The following is a 27,651-nucleotide window of genomic DNA, read 5'->3' on the forward strand; positions in this document are numbered from 1 at the left end:
CGCCCTATTTCATTAGCATCTAACCTAGTGAAATTGGTGGAAAGGGTCCTTCTCAGCCATGTCATGTCATTAATTTCGGAAAATGCTTTCTTGAATCCATGTCAAATTGGTATCAAGCCGGGCTGTTCAATTTTATGTGCTCATACTGACCTAGAGAGTCGTATTAAATTAGCTCCCAATAGAAAACAGTTTGCTACGCTTGTAACATTGGATGTCAGTAAAGCATACTATAGCGTTGAGCACTCGACTCTGTTACTCAGATTACAGAAACTCAACTTCCCAAGCTATTTTGTATCCTGGATTTCCGCTTTTTTGGAAAATTGAGAATTTTATTGCTGCCAAAATGGTGTTTCCTCAAGGAGATTTCAACAGACAAGAGGTGTACCGCAAGGATCATTTCTCTCACCTGTTCTTTTTAACATTTTCGAAGCTCAATTGCATGCATTCAAAATGTAAAAACTTGTGTACGCCGACGATATTGCATTTTTTGCATCAGCAGGTGACATTCACACTCTTTATCGAACCCTGCAAAATTACCTCAATGTTCTTGACAACTGGTTAGGAAGAATTCATATGTCCCTCAATGTGAAGAAATGCGCATTGTTAGTATTTCCGGGTTTGGTTCCTGTAAATATCTGCCTGGTCTATAGAGATAACATAATTCCTCATGTTCAGACGGTGAAGTATCTCGGAGCAATATACGACACTACTCTATCCTGGCGGCCACACATTGAGCAAGTTTCTGCAAAGGAGTTCGGGCCGTTGGCGTTCTGCGCAGGCTTTGAGTGCTAGTTCAGGCATGAGAAGGCATACACCTCTGATGATTTATGAAATGTACGTCCGCCCAATTTTGGAGTTCAGCTGTATTTTATTCTCAGAGCTCCTGCTTATAAACTTCGCCCTCTTGTGCTCTTGGAGCGTGCGGCGTTGCGCCTCTGTCTGGGGCTTCCAAGATATGTCGCCAATGCTATTCTGCACCTTGAGGCTCGAATCCCAAAGTTATCAGCTAGGTTTCACCTTTTAGCAGTTGAAACATTTTTTAAATTTTGCGACTCACCTCTTCACGCCTTCAGTATAATATTTCTTAGTCAACTTTCAGCCTTTTTTAGTGCCGCCTGGTCTCGTTTGCATACTCCGCATATATGTTTCGTGCAGTCCCCCCTTGATCCCATAAACATTCATTTCACAAGTGTCCGTCAAATGTATAACAACTCATCTTCTGTCCAGATTGAATTCGATGACATTTTCCCATCGAATGCAAACTGCAGCCCTTTCCTCTTCTTCAGGGTTTGTTGCAGGACCACCTAAGGTATTTTCCCTCTCATGTTCTTACTGCTACGGATGCCTTGCATGATCGCGAAAAGGCAGGTGTGGGAATTTTTTCGCCTTCCCTGGGTTGATCTTTTTCACTCCGTCTTCCTGACTTCACTCCAATTTATCTGGCCGAATTATTAGCAGTAATCTTAGCCTTACTACGAAAATTAGAAACTACCGTTTCCAAGGTCGTGGTTATGATGGTCTCTCTGTCCATTTGCTCTTCATTATCCTCACCTACTGAGTCTCGGGCATTACGCCTCTTTAAGTTCCTGATCCCGCTCCATCTAAATTCGGTAAGGTTGCTTTGGGTACCAGGTCACGTGGGCTTCCACTTAAATGAGGTGGCAGATTCCAAAGGCCTCTCTATGCGGCCCAATTATTGCTGTCCTGCAAACCTGTGCATATACAGCTGCGGTGAGGTTTCGGAGCTATACAATATTGCAGCAATTTGCTGCCTCGGCTCTTACATCATCTCCCGAATATCAGCATCTTCTGCATCCTTGGAGCAGCAAAGACTGGCGATCGCGCAGACTAGAGGTCTCTTTCACGCGTTTGCGCTACCGGGTTCCCCTTCTAAATTTCTACCTTCACAGATCTGGCCTGGCGGTTTCCCCATTGTGCCCTTTTTGTGCCAAACCTGAGACAATAGATCACTTCCTGCTGTTCTGCCGGCGCTTCTCTCATTTGAGGAAGCGTCTTTTGCAAATTCCATTTCATCAACCGGGTATACCTGTGTCCTCCGCGGTTGTTCTTTCCATTGGCGCTTCTTTGCTTGGACGAAGCGACAGGAACATGCGCTCTGCTGTGCAAAATTTTCTTCAAGAAACGCAGCGAGTCCCATTCTGATTTCTTTTTCCCGCTCTCAGTCAGTACGAAATAGAAACATTACAGGCATTGTATACTATTATGCACATTAAGCCATTGTCCCCTCTTCGATCTCCAAGTTAACACGACCCCTGTCCTTGCGTCTTCCAATCTATCGGTCTACATGCTATTACTATTCCTTTTCCCGTCAAAACATTTCTGTATCCAGCTATTAACCGCCTGTGTCTTGGCCACTCCCCCGCGGTGGGTATGTGCCAGCATTGCTTGAGGCCTACCCACCTACCTGCCTACCTTCGTCCCTTGGGTGTTTTCATACACTAGCTACTAAGTGGCACAGGAATGCCTGTCTGGACATCTTTCGCGTGGTGGTGATGTGAGAGATCCCCGCTAACCTGTCGGTGGTGCGTTCGTAGCACCTCTGAAATCCGACCGCACTTCCAATAGATCACAGAGCAGTCCTTTCTTCCATGCCTTTTTTGCTGCTCTTTTCCGCGCCATAACGGAACCCACCAAGTCCGTGAACCCCTCTGGTACGACCGAATGATTCGCGGTGTCTGTAGCCATATTAATGTGATATCGCGATTAAAAATGGTAACCACTGTGGTGTCTTTTCCTTTGCAGTTGAGTGTTCACCGCTACACCAGCTATGCATGCGAAACCAAAACAAACGACGCCGATGCAATCCAAAATTCCCGCGCCATAAACCACGCCGTCAACTCTGGCGAGAGTCTAGCGAACTACATTCCTGCTGATCACTGCTGATGTTGCCTCCGAGACATAAGAAGCCCTTCCCCCACTCAAGCCATGGTACCGATTTCAGAGGCCATGCTGCGTAGTGTTGCTGGCGCAGCGTCGTTCTACAAAGCACGCAGCAACGCAAGGAAGCACGTGACAATTTATTTATATCGTAGTTCTTTGATCTCGCCCTGTCTTGCAACATCGTCAATTCTTATTTTGACCCACGGAGGGAGACACACGGTGCCTGAGCCCGTCTCCAAACTGGCCATGCAGAGTGCATCAGCTGTTGAGTGACGGAGACCTACGGTGACTACGGTGAAGGCGGTTTGTCGCGCATGTCTCGGTGCAGCCCGCCTGGCTAGCGTCTGTCGTGGTCAACGAGTGCGATGGACCACCAGGGAACCCGCTGACGCTGCGATGAACGGAGAATTGCACTCGTGTGGAGCCGGCGGCGGCGACGTCGGGGATTGCGACGGCGCCATCGGCACGCTCGCGTTGTCGGGCGGGTCCGACCGTGTCGAGTTCGAAGACTTGCCGTTCGAGCTGCAGCTGCTGGTGTTCTCGTACCTTACTCACTGTGAGCTGACGGTGGTGGCTCGCGTCTCCGAATCGTTCCGCAGGGTCGCGTACGACCCTTCGCTGTGGAAGCGCGTCGAGGTGGAGAGCGAATGCGACGCGGCCAGCTTCGGGTCGCTGCTGGACCGGGCGCCGTTGCTCGAGGACCTGACGATGCGCGCATCGCCGCACGTGCTTGAGCTGGCGGCGCGCTCGTTCGCGGTGCGCAGGCTGCGGCTACTCGACGTGGGATTTTCGGTGGACGTCAACTGCGGGGCAGTATCGGCGCTCGTGGACGCATGCAGCGAGCTGTCGCACCTGAACGTCGAAGGCTGCAAGGCCATGGACGACGCGGCCCTAGCACCTCTCTGCCGGCTGCCGTACTTCGTGAGCCTCAACATTTCCCACTGCGGTCTGGTCACCGACGAGGGCATCGTTGCGCTGGCGCGCGGATGCCCGCACCTCAGGTTTCTCAACGCCGACGGCATTCCCAGTATAACGGACAGGTATACGATGCCAGACCCAAAGTGGAGTGGCTGATTAGTTTCATTGCTGTGCGGGGATAAAAGCTTGTGGCGTCCCGCATGCTTCTTGTGACCAGCTACTGAAGTGGGGTATACTCGTGCTGCTCTGCGTTCCTGCCCAGTTTCGCAAGAATGTTGCGCGCGCTGCGCACCACGATGGGTACCTTTTCTGCTGCGCACACTGACACATCAGTTTCGAACCATTATGCCACGTGATGTGCAACCATGAATGATGGTTAACATTTATTTTCACTGACCTTCAGATACAAGTCAAGAGAAAAGCGGCATTTCCCCGTCGAAGCTAGGGCCCCCTTTCCAGACAACGGCTTCGGCTGACCCCCAGGCTAAGATATCAAGTGGTTTTACAAGTGGTCCCACTTGCTTTCAAATAGTACTACTAGACTGCAAGTGGCCACAGCTAGGCAACAATCCATATGAACGTCTGCATATTCGGCAAACAAGACAAGACTAAAGCGATTCTTAAAATAAGAACTATCAGCAGCTTAACCTACTGAATTGCATTCATCATTTGCTAAGTCACTGCGGTTGAAATTGTATGAAATAACTGTGCTCAATGGCCAAGCGCCACTAGCCCTAGTATGGTAGTGTTATAAGTGGAGTATATAGATGGGAATCGTAGTGTGTTCTGTGGATGTACACATGATGCAATTTTACTAATGTTCAACCATAGTATATGTGTTTCGTGTGCGTGATGTATGCTTGTGTGTGTGTGTGTGTTGATTTCCATGACTGCATACACAGATATATTTTATCCTATTACTCATGGCTTAATCTTAATGGTACAAGGGAAGCTTGGCCAGCAAGTGCCATGACCAACATGCTTTTGGTAAGCACAAGTCAGAGACCCATTTTTTAAAATCATTTCACCCCAACAGAGCTGAGCAGCAGCACAGTCACTCTCCAGCAATCAGGCCCTCGTTATATTTGTGGCTGTTGCATTGCTGAATTTTTTATCTCCACAGATGGCTTGGTGACAGTCAACTTGCATCAACTTGCAGTCAACTTGTAAAAATCAGATGTATGTGTTAAGAGACAAGGACGGAAATGTCATTAGCAACATGGATAAGATAGTTAAAGTAACCAAAGAGTTCTACACAAATCTATACAGTAGTGAATGTAATCAGAGCGTTAATGAGAGAGACAGTAGCGCACAGCAATGCGTCATCCCGCCAGTAACGAAAGAGGAAGTAAAGAAAGCCTTTGGAGCAATGCAAAGGAGAAAAGCAGCTGGTGAAGATCAGGTAACAGCAGATCTCTTGAAGGACGGAGGGGAAATTGTGCTAGAAAAACTAGCCACCCTGTATAGGCAATGCCTTATGACCTCGACCGTACCCGAAGCTTGGAAGAACGCAAACACCATCTTAATTCATATGAAAGGAGATGCCAAGGACTTGAAAAATTACAGAGCGATCAGCTTACTGTCCGTTGCCTACAAGGTATTTACTAAGGTAATCGTTAATAGAGTCAGGGCAACCTTAGATTTTATTCAACCAAATCATCAGGCAGGCTTTTGTAAAGGGTATTCAACAATAGGTCATATTCACAGTATCAATCAAGGGATAGAGAAATGCGCTGAATATAACCAACCCTTATATATACCCTTCATTGATTACAAGAAAGCATACGACTCTGTGGAAACCTCAGCTGTCATACAGGCATTGCGGAATCAAGGTATAGAAGAGCCTTATGCGAAAATATTGGAAGATATCTATAGCAACTGCACAGCTACCACAGTCCTCCATAAAGTAAGCAATAAAATTCCAATAAGGAAGGGCGTCAGGCAGGAAGATACGATCTCGCCAATGCTATTCACCGCCTGTTTACAGGAGGTATTCAGAGGCCTGTATTGGGAACAGTTGTGGATAAGAGTTAATTGAGAATGCGAAAATAATCTGCGATTCGTTGATGACATTGCCTTGCTGAGTCACTCAGGAGGTGAACTGCAGTGCATGATCAATGAGTTAGACGGGCAGAGCAGAATGGTGGGTCTAAAAATTAACATGCAGGAAACCAAAGTAATGTTCAACAGTCTAGCAAGGGAACAACAGTTCACAATTGGCATCGAGGTGCTGGAAGTGGTAAAAGAATGCGTTACTTAGGGCAGGTAGTGACAGATGATCCGGATCATGAAAGGGAAATAACTAGAAGGATAAGAATGGGATTGAGTTTGAAGAAGGATAAGAATGGGATTGAGGTGAGAATGGGATTGGATGGCAGGTTCTCTCAGATCATGAATAGCAGTTTGCCAATATCCCTCAAGAGAAAAGTGTACAACAGCTGTATCTTGCCAGTACTCACCTACGGGGCAGAAACATGGAGGCTAATGAGAAGGGTTCAGCTTAAGTTAAGGACCACGCAGCGAGCCATGGAAAGAAAAATGATAGGTGTAATGGTAAGAGACCGGAAACGGGCAAAGTGGGTCAGGGAACAAACGTGGGTTAATGACATCCTAGTTGAAATCAAGAGGAAGAAATGGGCTTGGGCAGAGCATGTGATGCGAAGGCAAGAAAACCACTGGTCCTTAAGGGTAATGGAGTGGATTCCAAGAGAAGGCAAGCGTAGCAGGAGGCGGCAGAAGGTTAGGCGGGCGGATGAGATTTAGAAGTTCGCAGGCATCGGGTGGGCGCAGCTGGCAAAGGACCGAGTTAATTGGAGAGACATGGGAGAGGCCTTTTCCCTGCAGTGTGTGTAGTCAGGCCGATGGTGATGATGATGGACTTGCATCATGTACAAAATGTGCCTCTTGATCTGCTCAGATTGATGACCCTGGCTTCATCAGCAGTACCATTCATTAATTGCAGAGATGTCCTGTGTGATGGTAGGGCTATTCCCACAAGCTGATTGGAGGTGCATCCATGGAGTCTGAAAATTTGTGTGATCTACGAAACATTAATCCAGAGTGCTATATACAGCAGGTAATTATGCTCAGGGAATCTGTGATCAGCAAAGTGTCTGCCAGCATGACAGCCCTTTGCAGATGGACTTAAATATACGCGTGCACAATGATGCGTACGATATACGATGCAAAACTGTGAGATAGAGAAAAGTGTTTAAAGATAATGGATGGCTTCCAGGTCTCTAATCTATTACTGCATTGCACTTGGGAATACTTTGCTTTCTTGTCAGTGGGAAATTAGCCATGTCATTGCCTCAGTAGAAAAACAGTTATGTATTCAGGGCTCCCCTTTGTGTGACGAGATGGAACTTTTCCTCCGAAGTATGTCTACAGTCAAGGAGGTTCGAAAGTTTAGTGTAGTTTCATAGCACTGAAAAATCTGTGAGGTGGAGTGCAAGGCATTTGAAGGTGGTTTCGCACTGTGATGTCTTTAAGCCAACTTGATCAAGGCCTGAAAAAGTCCGAGAACATGCACACTTTACTGCACTGTTATCATCTCTGTCATTATCTAAACGTATCCCCGAGCAATGCCTCCTCTATTACCAGTGGCTGTCACATCAGCTGAAAATGTCAAACCCCGGCCTGTCCTCTTTCTCCTGCTTTTCCCCACTTGTTAGCTTTTCTGCTGATCGAGGCAGAGGCTAGCGAAACAGATCTTCTGCACTGTGTCCCTTTGAAGAAGGTGTAGGAAGCACAGCGTGGCACTACACTTGCATGAAGCTTTCCGACTGCCGGAGTGACTTAACGTAGGGATCCTATTGGAGCGCACTGTATCACGGAAGAAGGGTGAACAAGGCATCCATGCTGCTCCCATTGGAAAGACAGGCATTGATAATAGACGAGGCATTGCGCTGAAAAGCCTCAAAGCTTTTAACTGAGCAGAGAATCTTCCTAGACCAACAATAACTTATCCGTCAAGAATGGCAAGCTTTTCCACTTCACCATTGCAAGGAAATGCTGATATGCATGCTCTTGAATGTGCAGTTTGAAACACATTTAGTGCTATGTGCAATAATGCACAAGACAAAAATTAGGCATATTACTGTTCTTATTCGACACACGTTGCACATTGACTCAGCTATGTCTTGAATGTGTGCATATTTATTTCTCTCGGCAGATACCATCAGCCGCACTCGGTGTTATGACGCATTTCCAGAAAAATGTCGTTGGAAATCAGTGTTTTACGGTATCGGTTGTTCCTTCTTGCCTCACAGTTTTGTGAAGTTTGTTTGATTATGCAAAACCAACAGGCCCAATTCACTTGTCGGCAAAGAGAGACAAAGCTGCTTCACTGTGAAGCCAGTCAGAAAAACTTGCCTTTGGCTGGATATTGCGCACTGGGAGAAGGAGTGAAAGGAAAGGGGGGAATGACAGGGAATGGGGCAAAGTGAATATCGGAGGTTGGTGCCAAAGTAGTTCAGTGGGCTGCTTTCACCAGGAGTGGTGTCACTGCATTTGGAACCAAGACTGTGGAGTTTCCGCTCGCTAGCCAGGCCTCTGACACAAAATGTCACCTTAATTAATCGTACCGTGCACAAGTTCCTGGGCACAGAGCCAAGTGGGGTGTGTCATCTGTCACAAAACTGGCACCTACCTAGCAGCCCTTCCAACCTGGCTGACCGCATCTATTTATCGTCTAGGAACGTCGCATCCAACCATGTAAAACAGCTTGGTTGTGACTGTAGGTGCCGCTGGCATCACACTTGTCGTGGGTGCCTTGCTTGGAGGTCTTGTTTTTCATGTTGTGTGCCTGTTTGAGGGCCTAACTGAGCAGCCCAGTGTGATCGGTAGCTGGTTTCTTGTGACGGAGAGTGTCGTAAAAATTTTGACAGCCATGACTGTAATGAGGTGCTGCCGTGTATGTGTTTTTACGAGATACATTTGACATTAACAGGATGGATGGAGAGCAAATGGAATAACTGGAAATCAGCTACTGTGTATTTCTTACATTTCACGTGCTTTTTTGTGTGCACACATTTCATGAGGTTTTTGAAAACTGCTTTTGCAGGCTGCTATTCATTTCGCTTTTCATCCCACTCAGAAAGTCAAATGGTTGAGATTTTCAGTTCGTAATATCTCTATTGCAAGTTTTTCAAGTTTATTCTTCACTATTCCTGGAAGTCACAATTTCGGCACTATTATGGTTTTCAGGAAGTGGTGCCATGCTTCCAGAGCATGCATAAAAGCTTTTGCTCTCTAGCATCCGAAGCTGCAAAAAAAGTACGCTGGAACTAGATGCATGTCTTAGTTTGTGCATCTAGTTTGTTTAGTGTGCCATGGAGTAAGTTATAGAATAACTGCATTTTCAAGACTGGTATTTGAGGTGTTTGGCAAATGCAGATAAGTGTCACATGAAGAAAGTGCTCACAGCATTGCCTCTTATGCATTTCAGCATAAACCCATGTGTCAGATTCCTTCTTGACTGACATCTCACTTCCTGAAACAGATAAAAATAATCTTCCTACTGAACGCACTCCAGTTAAAATGCAGTGCAGAGCAGTAATTGCAGCAGTCATAGTTGCATATTTGTGATTACAACTGGAAAGAAGTGTAATCAGATTGATTAGATTCATGATATAGATAACCTGGGTGAATCTGAAAACAACTGCTCTCACCTCTTATAAAGCAATCCTGACTTGGCATATTTAAGCCAAGGTGTTCACTATTCAGTTTCTATGTGCACAGCCCTTTGCATTCTTTACAAATTTGGTTGCCGCGGTGGCTCAGTGGCTACAGCGCTCGGTTACTGACCCAAAAGACACGGGTTCGATCCCTGCCGCGGCGGTCACATTTCGATGGAGGCGAAATTCTAGGGGCCCGTGTACTGTGCGATGTCAATGCGCGTTAAAGAACCCCAGGTGGTCGAAATTATCCGGAGCCCTCAACTACGGTGTGCCTCATAGCGTGAGTTGATTTAGGACGTTAAGCCCCATAAACTAAAACAAACCAAAGCAATTTCTCTATGGTGACCACATGTGGACACAACAGTCCAGCACTCAGTGCTTCTACTCTACATAAAGGAGCACTTTTTGTGAAGGTCTGTAAGCCTTCCACCATTTTCAGTGTTAATGATCACTGCAAAGCCCGATTCTATTTGCTGTTAAGCTTGTACTTTCAGTCTAAACTGAAATTTACTACCGCAACTTTGTGATGCACATATTCAAAAACAAAATGTACTACTGCAACATAGTGATGCACATTGTGAATCAATACAAAACATTTTGTTACGCAGGTACGTGTAACATGCACGCAGTAAGCAGTGATCGACTGCTGGCATTTGAAATGCTGTCATGTGTCACATGAAGCAGCATACTGTGCGAGGTTCTTCAGGATGATGTTTGAGCGTAATGCCATGTGTTTGCCGCCATTGGTGTATTGCCTGTGTGGTTTTACATTAGACTCTACTGTCCTGGTAACTGAGTCTGAAGCTTATTGGCGTAATTAATCACAAAATTTGTTTTCACACCACTTAATTGTGTCAGGTACTGTGTGGCCACTCAGCAGCTAAGGGGCACCAGTCAAGGCAAAAAAATGGAAGGTGGGGAGGGACCTTCTTGAATTACCTTCTTGCACCTTGTTGTGTGTTCCTGGTAATGGGAGAAGTGCTTAAACAGCAACAAAAACTTGGGGGATTTTCACTGTTCCCTGGTACAATAAAGCATCAGTGGCATCAGTGTTGATACCCCCACTTTTCCCCTTGAGGGGGCCCACTTCTTGGCCCTCGTGTGACCGCTGCCAGCACATTGGAATCAAAATAGGATAGACATTCCTGAGAGAACTGTTCGAACTGCTTGCATGCCTCCTAATGGCTCTGGCCCACGTGAATAATGCACTCTTTGTTCAGCCAGAGAACACACGTGTTTTCATTCATGACTGACCGCACTTACGGTGGCAGTGTTCACTCTGACGAAAGTCATTCATTGAAGCTATGGCTGTAAAATTTATGGTGGTCTCTTTTGAAAACACATGCATGCACCACATGTCATTCATGTCAATTCAATGATGCTGATGGTTTCATTTAAATGTTGTAAGGCCAGCTTGGCCAAAGTGTGCCTTGGATAATGTGTTCGCCTCCCCGGGGATACTGGTGTTGATCCTCACACCTCCTGCTTATGAGGCAGACGCACGTTTTCTCTTGGCCCCCACTGCCGTCCAATCACAGTTTAATGTGTGTAGGAATTCACCTTGGGAGATCTCCCTAAACACATTGGGCAATATCTGTCCAGTGTATTAAAGAGATTGCCCCAAGGTGAGGTAGAATTTAAAAGGGTATAATTACCCATTAGCATCCATCCATGCGTAGCCATATGGCTGTGAAGGTCGCACTGCTTTTCTTTATGGGTTGTACTTGGGTGGATGTTAATGAGTAATTACACTCTTTTGTGTCATCAAATGGTGAACCAACTGCAGAAGACGCAAGTAAAACATGAGCAGCCCATTTTGTCATTATAGGAGGTGCCTAGACTAGGATTTAGTTGTGAGCTACGCATGTGACATTGCTTGCCTCACCCCACTGGTGGTCGCTGCAGGGCGGTGTGTGAGCTGGGCCGCTGCCTCGGGCCCCAGCTCATCTCGCTTGAGCTCGACGGGGAGGAGCTCACGGACACCTCGTTCGAGGCGCTGCGCGTCTGCAAGCGGCTACGCACCCTGGGTGTCAGTTATGCCGAGAATCTTTCGGATGCCAGCCTCACCTGCATCCAGGCAAGTGCAGTTTTCTCCACACATTTTTGTTTTTCTCTTCCTGCTCACCATTTTCACAAGATAGGCAAGAAGGATTCTGGCACACACTAACTAGAGGCAACTTTCATATAGTCATGCGAATTGGCTTCACATCAGAGTATATTGTGATATGTACTGCAGTGTTGTTTGCATCGAAGAATATAATGTGCATGCTGCCTGTAACTGTTGACGGAAAGATGCCTGGCTGACATGAAGCTGAGAAGTGTGGACCAACAGACCTGGGCAGGTGGCAACCCGCCTGCCCAGGTATGGCAACTCGACCAGGTGTGTGTATGTGTGCGTGTGTTTGTGTGTGCATGTTTGTGTGTTTGTGTGTGTGCGTGCATTTGTGCACACGCGTGCGCCTGGCAGGTTGTGATGGCATCGCAAGGTCATGTGACATAGGTGGCAGGGGGCTGACCTTTTAATAAAGAAGACATGCTGCGACAAACACCTTAGCGCAGCAATGTTTAGCAATGCAAAAAATTGCAGAACACACCTTGCTAGTGTACGTATTTGCATTTAGCCTAACTAGGCAAATCTGTTGCCATTCTTTTTCGGTTGCCATGTTTCTGGCTGGGATGAGAGGCATTTTACCTCAACTTACCAACTAGTTTTACCTGTTCTTTTCAGCATATGTGTCACTTTTCCTTCCTCACTGCCTAGCTTGCTTGATCAAATGGTAGAATATTAGGCTGTGGCAAAGCTGCAGATGCTTGCAGCAAAGGCGGCACACATAACGAATGCCCGTGTGATATCAAAAACGGATTATGCAGTCTGATTCACGAGTGAAAAGTATGTGGGTGATCTTGCTAGCCTTGTTGAACCAGAACCTAAGCTAAATTTAAGACACTATCAGTAAATTTGGTTATTAGTAGGTTTTTTAATGCCAAAGGGCAGAGCCTTTTGGTTATGCCACCTCTCAGTGTTCATTAAGAATGACCTGAAGTACAGTCATTTCGTGGGCTATTTTTTTTCCTTGAAATGGGCGTTGAACGTATGTGTTTTATGCTTGTCTAGTCTTAGCACGCCTTTAATCCGTCATAGCACACGTTGTGTAAGGCCACTGAAGAAGTGCGCATTTATAAGGTTCGGGCTGTTGTTTTAATGTGTTAGCATTAGAAAGGTCTTTGCAAACGGAAATGGCTAGCGCCGTCTCTGAGTAGCCTGTGGCAGGTTGCGACTTGCCTTCTGGCCTACCAACGAACTTATTATACTACCTATGCAAACTTAGTGTGCTACCTCGGATATAACAAACCTTAGTATGCCACCTCAGATGTAACTAACTTTCGTGTGTGGGGACCTCGGGTGTAACAAACCTATAGTGTAACACTTCGGATATGCAGTCGCAGACCGAATTTTCGGATTCGGCAGGATCCGAAAAATGGTCTGAATAACTGAACAGTCCGTAAAATTCATGAACTTAAAAAATTTTACTTTCTGCAAAAAAAAAAGGCTTTAAAAATCGTGAACTACGCTGCACCCATGTTCGCTTGCAAGCAATAATATTAGACTATAGCTGAATCATAGACATGCCTTTGTGATGACCGCACCACCTCACGTCATGGTACCAGACGGTGCGACGCAGCCGCAGGTTATGTTGCGAACAAATGCATGTACCATGTGAAGGAAGAAGTCAGTTTCTATGAGCAACAGTGCTCGCGAAGACCGAGAAAGGTAACCCACGGGATGCCGCGAGCTGAACCAGCCTCCGAGAGCACACCCCACCCCCACAGCTGCCCCGCACAATGGGCAGCGGTGTCCAGTACATGGCGGATGCTGCAGCTGTCCGTTTCAATGCTGTTACGCGTTCTTTGCAGGCCATCTCGATGGCAGCGAAGAGCATGGCATTATCTCAAGTGGCAACAGTGAAGTACAAAAACCAAGCTTATTCAAGCCAGTCCATCTGATTGATATGGTTTATATCCAAAATGGCACCTTTCGCAGCTGCGGAGAACCAGTTAGCTATGGTAGGGATCCACGGCCGCATCTATATAAGGCCGAAAAAAACAAACTTTTGGTTGAAAAACAATCCTCACAGTAGGCTAGCGTCTATTTTCGTCTGAAATATGAACTTCTGAACTCCATAGAGTCTGAAATATCAGTTGTGAAAATGTGCGCATTACTATGAGGTGCCTGACAATGCCTCAGCGAAGTCCGAATTATTGCGAAAGTCCAAATTATTGGAGTCCGAAGAAATCGTTGGCCACTGTAATGAACTTTAGTGTGTCAAGCTTGGATATAACGAACATTTGGCTGCTAATGCATTCAGACAGTCCACCAAGAATTGCCTAAGAGTTTTATTCATTTTATGGTGGCTTTCACTGAGAGCAGCAGCAATCTGAGCTGGCTGATCCACCTGCAAATGGTGGTTTTCTTGATACAGGTGTTAGCCGTTGGTGTTTTTATCAGTTCTGATTAAAAGACCAATATGAAGGGGAACTTAGGACTTTTCTGTTAGTTCTTTGTGTCATCATCATCATCAGCCTGACTACGCCCACTGCAGGACTGTGGCCTCTCTCGTATCTCGCCAATTATCCCTGCCCTGTCCCAGCTGAGTGCTGGCACAACTGACGTGGGTAAAAACAGCACAGGATGCACTGTTGCACTCAACTTTCAACTTGTCTGCCTTGCATTAGGGCAAGTTTTTATGCCATCAGTAAAGCTATATTACACCAAGTCATGGTTGTATTTTTGTTTCTTTGATATCTCTGTGCATGCATGCTTCTTTTTTGTGTGCGTGGCAACTTTATTCTGCTCTTAATTTAGTTCTTCCACTGAATAGACGCGTTACAATTAGGACACTGTTATATTTCATCATTACATGTGTTTTGCATTCCGTGGGAACATGGAATTCCTGGGATTTTTTTGTCAGATATTATTTAACTTTGATCTTGACCTGCAGAATAAGAGAGATCCTCCGCTGGGAATGGCTTTGTTTGGTGCTTGCTCTTTCATGTCCCCAGCTTTCACATTGTTGAGGTATATGTGGCATTGAAGAACGACTGATGCTGCACCATGGAGATAGCAAGGCGGTTCTCGTGATCGGAGTTTAGAGACCGCCATTTCTTTGACCACAGGGCCTGCACGAGCTGCGGCAGCTAAAACTGCGGCGTGGGCCCCGGCTAACGGCCCGAGGACTCGGGCGCATGTTTGAGAACCAGAGCCTGGCGAATCTCACCCGCCTTGAGCTGGACAGCCTGGCACTCGACGACGAAGCGCTGGCCATGCTAGTTCGGGGGTGCGTGTCCTACCGCCTGTTTGGAAAGCAGTGTTGCTTTAACCCTCACCCCTTCTCCTCTTCAGCCTAGCCCAAGCAAGGTTCCACCCACCAGCCACCTTCACCACCGCTGCTGCACCTCGCCTCACCCCTGCCCATGCTCACCCTCCAGGTGTGCCACCCACCTACCCAACTCTGCCCCTCACAAGGCCTCCACCCATAAGAAGACCACGCAGCACCAGGACGAAAAACCAACAGCGAAATCGAATTCAAAGCCACATTGATAATGTCAGCTTCCCTCCAGCTACCCCACCCTCCAGCTACCTCCCCTAGCCAGGAGGCTGCCCACCCACCCACCTCCGCCCTTGACCCAATCCTCCCACCTTCACCCTCCAATAAGATTCTGGCGTTTGTGTGAAGCCTTAGCTTATGAGCAAAGCATCAAAGTTATCGTAGAGGGTGAGTCCAAGTGCTTTCACAGGATTGTCGCATCAGATGTCTGTCCGTCGTCCCGTAAATTTTTTCCAGGCACTCTTGGAGCTGCACCGGCCTCCTTGCACAAATATATTTGTGAGCCTGAATCCTAACTTGCAGTTGAACTTGCGAAGCTGTTCATATGCCCCCATTGTTAAAGGTGCATTAAAGAGGATTCTGAGCTCGCCTTTTTACCATGGGAACTCAATGTACACACTGCAAACATTCCTAGAAACTTCGAATTATTGTCCTATGCAGCTGATTTTCCTCTTAAATCGGATTAAATGTCCCGGCTCCCGCCTCTTTTTTTTTTAACTGACCTCCAAGAGTAGGAGTCAACCAGCGCGTCAACCAGGCTTGCCGCTCTGCCATCGGCGGAGTTATACGTAGTAATACATGGAGTAATCTGTGAAAGCAAAGAGCCCATGCGCATTTTTATTTCTGTGAACCTAATTTGTGGCTATGTTGTCTGCGACTGGCGGAAACCTAAAAAACAAAATAAAAGTGAAAGCGAAGCCACCACGTGACTGGCTGAAAGGCATTCCTCAGGTTGGTTGACTCCTCCTACTCTCTTGAGGTCAGTTCAAACAAAGAAAGGTGGTAGCTGGGACATTCAATCCGATTTAAAGGAAATCAACCTCACAGGACAATAGTTTGAAGTTTCTAAGAATGCTCGGAGTGTGTATATCGAGTTCCCGCGGTAAAAAGACAAGCTCGGAATCCTCTTCAGTGCACCTTCAAGGGATGCTGAGGATAAATTGAAGTTGGCATGTATTGATCAACCCATGCATTGCTATGACAAACAGGAGGCTACCTTTACTGAGAACAAAGTTTTAATAAGCTTGATAAAGCTTTCTCATATAAGTGTAGAAAACTTTGACGTCAGTACAGTTTTTTTGTGGGTGCAGACCTCTGAGGCTAGACTACACTGCCATTGACTTGCAAATGGTGAAGTCCTTTTAAATCTTGACTTCACTCATTTCAACCAGAGTTGCAGGAATTAAAAAATGTTCCATTTTTTTCAAGTCAAGTTTTGTCGGCAGTGAATGCATCGTTTGCTGCCAAACAAACATGACGTATAGTCGGATACAACTCAAGAATGATACGGCTTTTTGGCGTCAAAGGACCTCCTTCCAGCGAATGGCATTGGCCGATTCTCATTAACCTGCTAGCGAGGCAATGCAAGGAGCGGTGTGACAATGCAGGGAGGGAGTATCCCTGACCATGGAAGGAGGGGCCTATCCCCCCTCATCAGCCACTCCGTGCATTGTCACGCTAGCAGGTTCATGCGAATCGGCCGACGCCATTGGCTGGAAGGGGGTCCTTTGACGGGGAAATGCCGCTTCGTTCTGGAGTTGTATCCGAATATAGTCATGTAATAGCCAGTCAGTCGATTTTTACTCAAACTTAAAATTGTGTGGAGTGTGCCGGCTAGCATTGCCTCTGGCCTGAAGGTTTCTCGGTGTGTGTGGGATGTGCAGGTGCCCGCAGCTGCGTACGCTAGAGCTTCCCTGGTGCTGGGACATCACCGAGAACGGTCTGGCAACGATTGTGGCCAACTGCTCGTGAGTGGAGCGCTTTATCTTCCTTTGCAGCGCCCTTCTGTTGTTTCACCAGTAACTGGAAATGGAGTGCCTCTTGAAGCCACTGGCTTATTCCACACTTATGCATCATGTTCGAAATGGGCGTCTATTACCAAACTGAGAGGGTTGGAGAGCTGTCTTGCAGACATGTGGCTCACCGTTCCTCTGGTGTAGACTGCTTGGATGCTGCTGCAGTCCTTGGCAGTTTGCTGTTCAGACCTGTGCTTGGGAAGGTAGATCATATCAGGGTGAATCAGGGGGAGAATGATTTTTTACTCTTTAGAATGAGCTTAACCATGGAGTTAGGTTAACTGTAGCTGTACACGGGAGAGGCCATGTTTCTTCCCCCATACAGGCTCAGCTCAGGGTTGCCAGACCAGTCAGGCACTGCACGCACTCACCAAGACATGTTACAGTAGCTGTTTTCAGGTTAGTCAGGCATGGAAAGGTTACCATGTAAAGGGTACGGTATGCTCTGCTCAGGCCAAACACTGAGAAATTGCCATTTGTAACTAACTATAAGAGGTCCCATTCAAAACTTTGCAAACTAAGCTCATTGCTATGCAATAGCAAAATAGGAAGCTGAGCGACTTTGTTTTTGTTTATTCTTCTGAACAAAGCTATGTCACATAAGTTATTAAAATCAGCTTTTTAACATTTCACTCTATTACATATCTTAGGGGAAACAAAATTCTTGAGCTCATAATTTCGTCTTATGGTCTTACGGTATGGGATGCTTTGTGTAGTTTAACATCTCAAAGCGACTCAAGCTGGGATGCTGCAGTGGAGGGCTTTGTATTAATTTTGACCACCCGTGCATATTTAATGTGCACAGACTTCGCACAACACACTGGTGTCCTTTGCGTTTCACTTCTTGCGAAGTGTGGCCACGATTGAACCCGGGTTCTCCGGCTGAGTAGCCGAGTGCGGTAACCACTGAGCCAATTTCGTCTTATTATTATGTTCTTGAAGCGAAAAGCTTCACTACTATAGGTAAAGCAGTCTTCAGGTAGGCAGCACAACGACCTTGAATAACCTTCAGCTCAACCAAGGATAGCCGTGTGTGACCGTATGTGGTACAGTTATGGTGTTGAACCTTTGACCCATGACCTTTATTTGACCTTTGACATTGGGTGACCTTTGGGTTCACCTTTGACCTTAAGAACATCCAATAGAGTGGTGTGAAGTCGCGTGATGACATCAGATGGGGGTGTCGTAAGACCATGTAATACCACGTCATAGCCATGTGGTCGTGTGGGATGTATATAGAACGGCTGTCGCGAGCATGTAGCGGAGCTGCCATGGATGAGCCTCAGACGCTGAGCAAGTGTGCTTGCTTTTCGCTGAATTCCAGGGTTAGCCAAGTTAAGCCACTGCCAATTTTTCTTTGCCTAGCAAGAACAATTTTAACAGCAGACTACCGTATTTACATGATTGTAAGTCGAGCCCTCCATATTGCATGTCAGGAAAAAAAAAGGCATGCCAGTGGGCACATTCCAAATCGAAAAACAGCGAGGACGCTCGCCATCAGCATCACCGTCAGCAGCCACTATCGACCGTTGTGTGAGCTGAGGGCGGAGGGGGGTGCCGGTTCTGTGCATTGACGGAGCAGCTGCTCAAGGCCAGCAGGAAGAGTGACACAATGAAGCCGCAGCAGCCTTAGGCTACGGTGACGGTGACAACGGCTTTTCCACCTCACGAGCTCCTCGACACTATCGCGTTAAAATGTATTAGTCACTGTGCTACCCCTCTACACTTGCACCATTGCCTTCATTAGCGTTGCCGTCACCATCGCTGCTGTGGTTTCACGGCATGTCATTCTAACGTCATCATCCCACGAAATCCCGCACTTCGCAAAAAACCGCACCATGCCATCGCATGGAACAGCTGAAAATTTTGCCTTGTTGCAGCAACCACTCCTGTATCACTCTTTCTGAGACGTCGAACTTGCAGCCTGGCACACAGTTGTTCATTTCTTCGTGTAAAGAATTGCAGCCAACTGGAATGTAGCCTTGAGTGAGCGCTGTGGGTGCCTACCGGACCTGGAGCACAAATGAAGATTGACAAAGCACTACATTAAAAAAATGAATGTGGACTAGCTCAGCTAATCCAGGATATACAAACCAAAAGCTGTTGGCGTTCATTGTGCTCATAGGCATTGGCGTTGACAATGTTCTAGACGCGGATGATTTTGAGGAAAGGAAGGGCGCATAACTGGCTCCCTGGGTCAGTGGACGCCTCAATCACGCTTTGAGGTATGTGGTGGTGGTGAGAGAGGGATGTGGGCTGCATGCATTAGCCTTGACAACGTTGTGGCAGACATGTGGCATTGCAGCAGTAGCGTTCATTGGGTGACGGACCTCTCGCGATCAACCATTAACTGCCACCTGTCTGGGTGGCAGGGTGGGCGCAGCCTATCCAGTATGCGGAACCACTCGACGTTACAGACGCCAAGCCTCATCTGCTCCGCTAGATCACGTGGCCAAGCAGTAGCCGCTCCGTGGCTATGGACCCCCGGTGCAGCGGCGGTGAAGTCTCGGCTCGGCGGTGCGGCAAAGCCATGTGACATGTTTCTATGGCGGTGGCACAGCATGGATGTTCAAGGTCAAACTGCAGCCCACGGTGAAATTGGTGCCGCTAGGCCAGTAAAGCTTTCGCTTTAGAAAAAACGTGGCTGGCAGTCGTCAAATTCGTCAGACAGAGCCAAAGCAAAACTGTGCATCCTACGCGCGAGTGACGTCTGCTCTTCCATCAGCTGCCGATGTCCTCATGCCGCAATTGCAACAGTGGTCCTTCCATCAACTTTCGACTCTCCCTTGAGCGCTGAGTGGGCAGTTGAAATTAAAAAGAAAAAATTCTTCCGAAAAAGCACTCAGAATACCTGAATGCTACTGGGTAGAGCCGTAGAACTAACAAAATTGCAACCATGCTGTAGGATCCCCAGTATCTCGTTTGTCTTGTTATTTATGGTGTTATGCTTTGGTTTCAATTGCAAGTCGACCCCCCATATTTTGGATTTTCAAAAAATATATAAGTCGACTTACAATCATGTAAATATGGTATTTGCTTGTCATAGCGGAACAGTGTGTGGCAGTCATGGATGTGGGTGGAGCTTCACAGCAGTGCTCAACTATAGTGTTGTGAGTGTGTGTTTCCATCGCTTGCACTGCAAAGAAGCAATGACTCCAGTGGGAGCTGTAGTTTGCTGTAGTAGCCTGGCAGTTCACTCTGTCGGCTTGCTCTTGTTGGTTTCCTTTAAAATTTCCTCAACGTGCACAATGAATGCAGGAACCTGGTGAACCTGGTGCTGCTGGGACTGTTCAAGATCCACGGCTTCTGCCTGGCTGAGCTGCCCACCCGCATGCCCAAGCTGCGGTACATCCACCTCGAGCAGTGCAACGAGGTCAGGGTCTGAGTTACCAGTTCCTTTCTTCTGACAGGATCTGTGGCAGTCAGAAGTGGGTCTGCCCTTCGTTTTTACTTTCAGCCACTGCCATATGCAGTGTAGTGAACTGGCACACAGGCTACTTTGCACAATGTTACTGGTGCTGTATGAAATCCTTTACTTGTCTTGAAACTTTCTCTGAAGTTTCTGCACAGGGACAAAACTAACCACTGCTGCTAAACTACTGCGTGAACAGCCTGCTGCGGCAGGAAATCTGTGGCACAAACCACTGCTGACTCAGATCAGTGGTGCCGGTTACTCGGTGGGTTTTGCTGGGTACTCGCAGGTTCCGCAAGGGCAGGCGCGAGGCTCTCAGCTCGTGATGTTAGGGACCTTTATAAAAAGGCGCTTGCGTATGGCCCCGTGTCCTGTACTCATTGCTCACCTGTCTTAAAATCGCCATGCACCCACGACCTGCCTCCCCCCTTGCCCAATGAGAGGATCACACAGCGTGACACCACAGAGCCGGCCGGAATGCACGTGTGGCCCGAGGGTACATGGCGTCCAGAGGTGTACCATGCCTCACGTAACAGATGGGGTTTTGCGGGAGTCGAAAACAGCACAGGCTGCCCTCTAGACAATGCATTGGTTGCCATTCCAACTCTTTGAGCAGGCTGATTTAAGTGTTGTAGTGAACTAAAACTGTCAAGAGTTTTTTTCATGCCTCACATTACCTAAACATACCTTATATGTCACAGCCATCATTCAGTAGTTAAAATTAGCATCAAGAAGAAATTGATTATGAATTTAAAAGTCGTAAAGGAGTACCTTGGAGTGATCCACATATGCTAATGTCTAATAAATTATTTGAAAAAAAAAAAACACCAGCAAAAATTTGTTCTTTGTACTGTTTTAAAATGAAGGTTCGAGGGACCTTTGGCAGTGAAGTGACCAAGAAAGCGGTCCATGTGAGCGTCTCCTTGCTCCACTGGGTGCGAGTCACGCGTGTAGCTCTGCCTTCGAAGCATTGGCTAAACCATGGCTGCCTCCATTCGACCACTTCATTGCACCATACGCATTCTAATTCCAAGCAGTAGTAAGCCGACATGATGTGATGTCTGCCAGTGAAGTTTTCTAATAGGCTGTTACAGGGTTTGTGTAAAAATTATAGAGAACATTTTTTTCCTGACGTGACTGTACGCCGCAGCGTGCTCGCACCGTGCATGTGCGGTGGTGATTGATGTGACATTCAGTGTTCCAAGCACTAGTCATCTGCGAGCATTCGTTCAAGCTAGATCATGTTTTTAGTGGACCCCTGTAGAGTGACTGGGTACGAGTGCAAAATGCAGCGAATGGTTGAGCAGTGTTGGACTTGGAATTAAGGTACGAAGGCGTTGTGTTGGACTGGGGAAGTCAGGTACAGAGACGTTGGGCATGATTCGCCAAGTGTTCAAGGATGATAGCATGTCACAAACTGCAGTTTCTAAGTGGCACAAGAGTTTTTTTCATGCCTCACATGACCTAAACATACCTTATATGTCACAGCCATTGTTCAGTAGTTAAAACCAGCATCAAGAAGAAATTGAGTTATGAATTTAACAGCCACGTCAAGCTCTTCAACGATGGCCGAGAGAATGTGGAGGACGAGCCCTGCACTGGACGGCTGTCAACGTCAAGAACCTAAGAAAACATGCAACGTGTGCGTGAAGTGCTTAATTCAGACTGTGTAAGTGTGCGAATGGTCTCAGATGAAATTGGCATTGATAAGATAACAGTGCATGGCATTATCACTTAAAATTTGGTGATGCAAAAGATGAGCAAAAGGAGAGGCGAGTGTCTGCTTGTGAAGAAACGCCTTGAATAAGACCCCGGCTTCTTGGACAACGGAATGACGGGAGACGAAGCATGGATATATGAATACATCCAGTACATCCCAGAAACAAAGCTGCAAAAGTTCCGAATTGCACAGTCCGGCATCACCTCGTCCAAAAAACGCTCAAGTGAACAAATCCAGAGTGAAAGCCGTGCTCATCATTTTCTTCAACGCAGAGGGGGTGGTTCACTACGAATTTGTGCCTAAGGGACAGACAGTGAATGGTGCTCTTTACCTAGAGTGCTAAGAAGACTGAAGAGAAGGGTCAATCGGGTGAGGCCAGCCATTGCCAGACATGGAGGATGGAAATTGCATCATGACAATGCATCCAGTTACACCTACACCAAGGTCAGCGACTGCCTGACGATAAACGGCATTGCGACTATTTCCAGTTTCCAAAAGTGAAATCCTCCCTCAAAGGACACCACCATGGGACTCTTAAGTGCCGTGAAAGAAGTTTGCACAAGTGCCCTTAAGGGCCTTCCGGAATCCGCCTACCGGGGGAGCCTTCGAGTCGTGGAAAAAGCCGTTGTCAAAAGTGTGTAAATGCTCAAGGGATGTACTTTGCTGACTTTTGAGGCTTTGTACCAATATCTCTAATAAACCTATTTTTCTTAAACTTTTCCTGATGCCTTTTTTTTCTGTATATTGTTGGTGGCTCTCTTGCAGTATCAGGCAGGGAGTGTATAGTTATTTCTCATCATATAATCCAGACTTCTGTATGGACAATTAGCAGGGCCTTCACATACTTACACACTTTTTGCTTTGAACCACGTGCCTATAAGTGCGTTGTGCAGGAACGCCTCTAACCCTCTCCCTCACCTCTTCCAAACCAGGTGGTGGACCTGCTGCTGGAGTCTCTGGCCAGGCGTCTTCCGCAGCTTAAGGTGTTCAACTACTACGGGGAGCTGGTGGTCCCATTTGAGCGGTCGCCCTCCCAGTCGTCAGCGGGGTCATCACCCCGTGCCGAGCGACACCTTGGCCCCACCTCGCCGTTGGAGGCCCAGCAGGTTGCACTGTCCCTGTGACGGGTCGGTCCCCAACAGCTGTAAGTTACTCACAGTGATGCTTGTGAGGACAAAGTTGCACTCAGCCACTGAGCGTGAGTGCAAGTGTGACGTCCTCTTCAGCAGGCAGGTGTTGTGCTTAGTCACAGGGGACATTTGCATGGTTGTAAGTCAACTCAAATGTAAGTCGACCCCCCCCATATCGCATTTAAGAAAAAAAAAAAAAAACTTGGAGGTTGTTTGAGCTTGGCCTTTAATAATTGAACGTGATAGCATTATCCTGCAGCCACTGCTTATCGGCTGCCGTGCACGGGCATGCCCGTGGGCACATTCCAAAACGAAAATGTATTAGTCACTGGACTACTCGTCCACACTTGTGCCATTGTCCTCACTAGCGCTGCTGTCGTGATCGCTGCTGCGGTCCCACAGCATGTCGTTCTAACGTCGTCGTGCAGCGAAATCCCGCTTTTCGCTAACAGCCACATCACAACATTGCTTGGAACAGCTGAAAATTTTGCCTCTCTGCAGCTGCCACACCTGTATCACCCGTTGCGAACGTCGAACTTGTGGCCCAGCACGCAGTTCGTTTCTTCAGCGTAAACAACAACAGCAATCTTGAATGTAGCCGTGAACGAGTGCCGGTCACTTATTGTACCCAGACACAAATGATGACCGACGAAGCACGACATTAAAGTCTTTTGAAACACGGCTGACAGTAGTCGAATGCGTCAGAGCCAAGGAGGAGAAACTACGCGTGAACGACGTCGGCTCTTCCATCAGCTACCAACACTCCCCGGCGCTGCTGCCGTTCCTAGTGGCGATGCCACTGCGATTGGAACAGCTGCCTTATCAATGCTTCCTTGAGTACTGAGTGCACAGTTGAAAGCTCAAAAAAAAAAAAAACTTGGAGGGCGCTTATTACGAGTAGAACGCGAATGCGTTATCAGGCTGCCGCCGCTTATCAGCAGCTGCAATCAGCAGCCACGTGTGGGGAGTGGGGAGGTGTCGGTTTGCTGCTTATCGACAGCTGCCATTAGCTGCCGCGCATCTGGAGGGGATGCCGGTTCTGCAGGTTGGCATAGCAGCTGCTCAAGGCCAGCACCAAGAGCGATGGGACGGAGCCGTGCAGAAAAATGCAACCACGTTGTAGCATGCCTGATATCTTGTCTCCCCTTTATTTATGGTGCTATGCTTTAGTTTCGATTGTAAGTCAACCCCCCCCCCCCCCCCAACTTAGGATTTTCAAATTTTGAAAAATAAGTTGACTTACAATTGTGTAAATACGGTAACAGAGTTGAGACTTTTGTAACAGGTGTGTATATAGGTGTCGTTTAGAAAAAAAACAAACTCAGAAATACCTTTTATGCTGATCTTATCATCCCTTTAATGATAATTATTTATTTTCTGTTCTAAAATTTTATGCTATCACTTTTTCAATTTTGTTTACGTCTTGTGGAAGTACCTCGTTTGCACGAACACAATACGGTCAAAAATATAATGAGCGTTTGATTCCATGTGAAAACCAAAGCTTTGCCTGAACACGGCGTCGTCCTCCGCAGCCTCAGCATCATTTAAGAGGCAATGGTTAGGAAATGCGAGCAACACAGTCAAGCGTGGCAAGACCATCCACACAGTGCTGCCGCGCCTCCACTTCCTGCCGCCACTTGCCTGTGCTTCGTGCTGCCATGCTCGCTCGTTCCTTCCCTTTCTTAATCCTCAATGCACTGAGTGTAATGCAGTGAGGATTCCAGTGCAGTGACTTTCCTTTCTCAGCGACCAGCACCAGCTTCTTTCTATGTTCACAGCACTACACGCTTGCCTCACTGCCGCCCCCCCACAAGGCCTTCAAAAAGATGGCTTTACCTGATAACTGTCGAGCTTGGCGGTGAAGCCACCTCAAAGAGCACCGTTTTTCTTTGGTATTCATTTGCCTCTGAACGTTGGCCTCGCGATTATAGACATTGCGCGTGCCGCGATGTCATCATTCCGTGGGAGCTACGTCGCCACGGCCAGACGCGCTTTGCCATAGCCGTTTCTTTGAAAAAACAAACAAAAATCGTTATTATTGCCGAAAAAAAAATTTACAGTAGTCTATGGAAGCCAAAATGGGTCCAAGTTTCGCTCTACTATATCCGAGTTTACTGTTGTGGGTTTCTGGTGTACTGACTTTTTTTTAACACCACTTTCTCACATTTTGCAGCCACACGCGGCGACACTGCTGCGCCATCTTTGGAAGCCTGCCCTGCGTGCGCCCGCGTGCATGCTTGTGTGCTTGCGCACCAGGGAGCACAAAATGTCAGAGTAAAACTTTTTTTTTATATAAATTAGGGGTGTGCAAATTACGCATGGGTGCAAATTATGCTGCGAGTAAACGCGGTATCTTTTTTTTTTTTGAGCAGAGAATTTTTATCATGTACACCTTGGGTAAGAGTAATGCCTAGTGATGCTCTTCTACTGCAAGTTTTGGGTTGTGGCATATGTTGCAAATTAGGCTGTTCAGGATTTGTTCGCATTAATCGCTTGGTTTTCTTTTTCACTTGCAGGTCATGACAAGGGAGGAGTGAGAGACATCACTATTGGCCACACATTCACTGTGGCAACGGAAAGCACACACTTGATATGAGCATGAAAATAAAGAAACTTATGTACTATGTATTTAAACTGGCCATTACTGTTGATACCACAACTTCTGTTTTATGTTGCCTAAGTTACATTAAGTTTTGACAGCTATGGGCGAATGAAAGGTACTAAATACACATGTAAGCATCTGCAAAATTATAAATGACAAAAAAAGTTGGTGCATTGGTCCCTACTTAAGATAAGGGCTTGCATTTTAGATTCAGATGAATTTGACTGAGGTTCAGGCTAGTTCTGGGAGTATATACACTATACACATTTTTCAGCAGCTGGATGCTTTGATACAGTTTACCTCAAGCATTCCATATTTCTCTACTGCCCACTGAAGGAGTGAAATGCACTTCTGCTACAGAGGCGTGCTTCCCTTGTGCTGTGTCACTGGCATCTTTCTTTTGTGGCAGTGATCTGTAAATGCTGTAGTGTTGAATAGAAGCAGTTATGTGGAAGCGTACAGCTAGGCTCTTATGAACAAGTGGGCCCTTTGCAGTGTGTATATGCACTAGATGGCTCATGGCTTTTGCTGTGCACTGCAGCATTTGCAACTACTAACAAATGGTGCGCATTTTTTTAAAAACTGTATTAACAGCACTGCCTGTCTGTCATGGGAGCTTATTTCTTGAAAGGTCATTCAAAAAGCTGAGTGCCTGCCACTGTGGTCAATGCTACAGTGCTGTGAGTGTATTTCACAAGCACGAAGCTGGTGAGAGTGCAAGCTCTGTGTATGTCTGCTACTGTAAGTAGAGGAGGAACCTTGAATCTGACTCTCTTGTTTTAACAACCAAGAGGTAAGTGTGCCTGAAAATCAAACTCTTAGGTATATTCATGCTTATCAGTTGTGTGGCATGCTAGGTAAGGTAGTTACTCTGCTGGCTACCAGTATGTATACGTTTCGATGCAAATTACCATTTGCATTTTTACCCGGCAGTGTACGAAAGTGGCCAATAGGCATACACACTTGAGAGAGCACATAAGCAGACTGCTGAAGAAGTGCTTTGAGTAATGTGAGAAGATAAGGCACTTTGATTTTTTTCTTTGGAGAACAAAATGAAAGCTGAAAAATAAAAACATCCTGCCAGTGGGGATCTTGACATGCCATTCTGTGCAAATTTGAGTCCCAGCTGAGCCTATTCTCCACTTGATGTCTGCACACACACATGTGCAGCCTGATCCCATAGGACCAAGTATGAAGTTAGAGAAACCTACGAGATCACTAACACCGCATGGCATGCACTTTTGGTTCATGGCTATATCAGCTTGACAGTATGAACCATCTTGGTGTGTTGATGGGTGCAGCTTTGTGAGGCTGTGCACACATGCATAATACATATTTACACGATTGTAAGTCGACTTATTTTTAAAATTTGAAAATTCGAAGTGGGGGGGTTCGACTTACAATCGAAACGAAAACACAGCACTATAAGTAGAGGCGAGACATCAGGCACGCTACAGAGTGGTTGCATTTTTGCTGCGCGGCTCCGTCGCATCACTCTTGGTGCTGGCCTTGAGCAGCTGCTATGTCAACAACCAAATACCGCACCTGTAACCCCAAGCCACCAAGCAGAACTGGCATCCCCGCGCGCGCCGGCGGCGGCCCATGGCGGCTATCGATAAGCAGCAAACAGGCATCCCACACGTGGCTGCTGACTGCGGTTGCTGATAAGCGGCGGCCCGATAACGCAATCGCGTTCTATGGGAAGCTCAAGCGTCCAACAAGTTTTCTTTTTACTTTCAAATGCGCGCTCGGCGCTCAAGGTAGCGTTGATAGCTGATGGAAGGGCCGCTGTTCCAATCGAGGCGGCACCCCCACTCGGAACGACAGCGGAGCAGTGGAGTGTCGATGTAGCCGACGGAAGAGTCGACGCCATTCACGCGTAGTT

General features: G+C 47.0%; 1 protein-coding gene across 1 annotated transcript; it reads left to right on the plus strand.

The window, feature by feature from the left end:
• The first annotated feature begins 2,934 nt into the window (after positions 1–2,934).
• Positions 2,935–25,792, plus strand: LOC144121984 (S-phase kinase-associated protein 2-like). Its single transcript, XM_077655462.1, has 7 exons — positions 2,935–3,941; positions 11,406–11,577; positions 14,676–14,836; positions 16,771–16,854; positions 20,161–20,275; positions 22,967–23,178; positions 25,681–25,792. Exons 1-6 carry the CDS (start codon positions 3,298–3,300, stop codon positions 23,156–23,158), a joined length of 1,368 nt encoding a protein of 455 aa, XP_077511588.1. The 5' UTR covers positions 2,935–3,297; the 3' UTR covers positions 23,159–23,178; positions 25,681–25,792.
• The last annotated feature ends 1,859 nt before the right edge of the window (positions 25,793–27,651 follow it).

Source organism: Amblyomma americanum, chromosome 2 (genome assembly GCF_052857255.1).
Source record: "Amblyomma americanum isolate KBUSLIRL-KWMA chromosome 2, ASM5285725v1, whole genome shotgun sequence".
In the NCBI taxonomy this organism is placed as follows: Eukaryota; Metazoa; Arthropoda; class Arachnida; order Ixodida; family Ixodidae; genus Amblyomma; species Amblyomma americanum.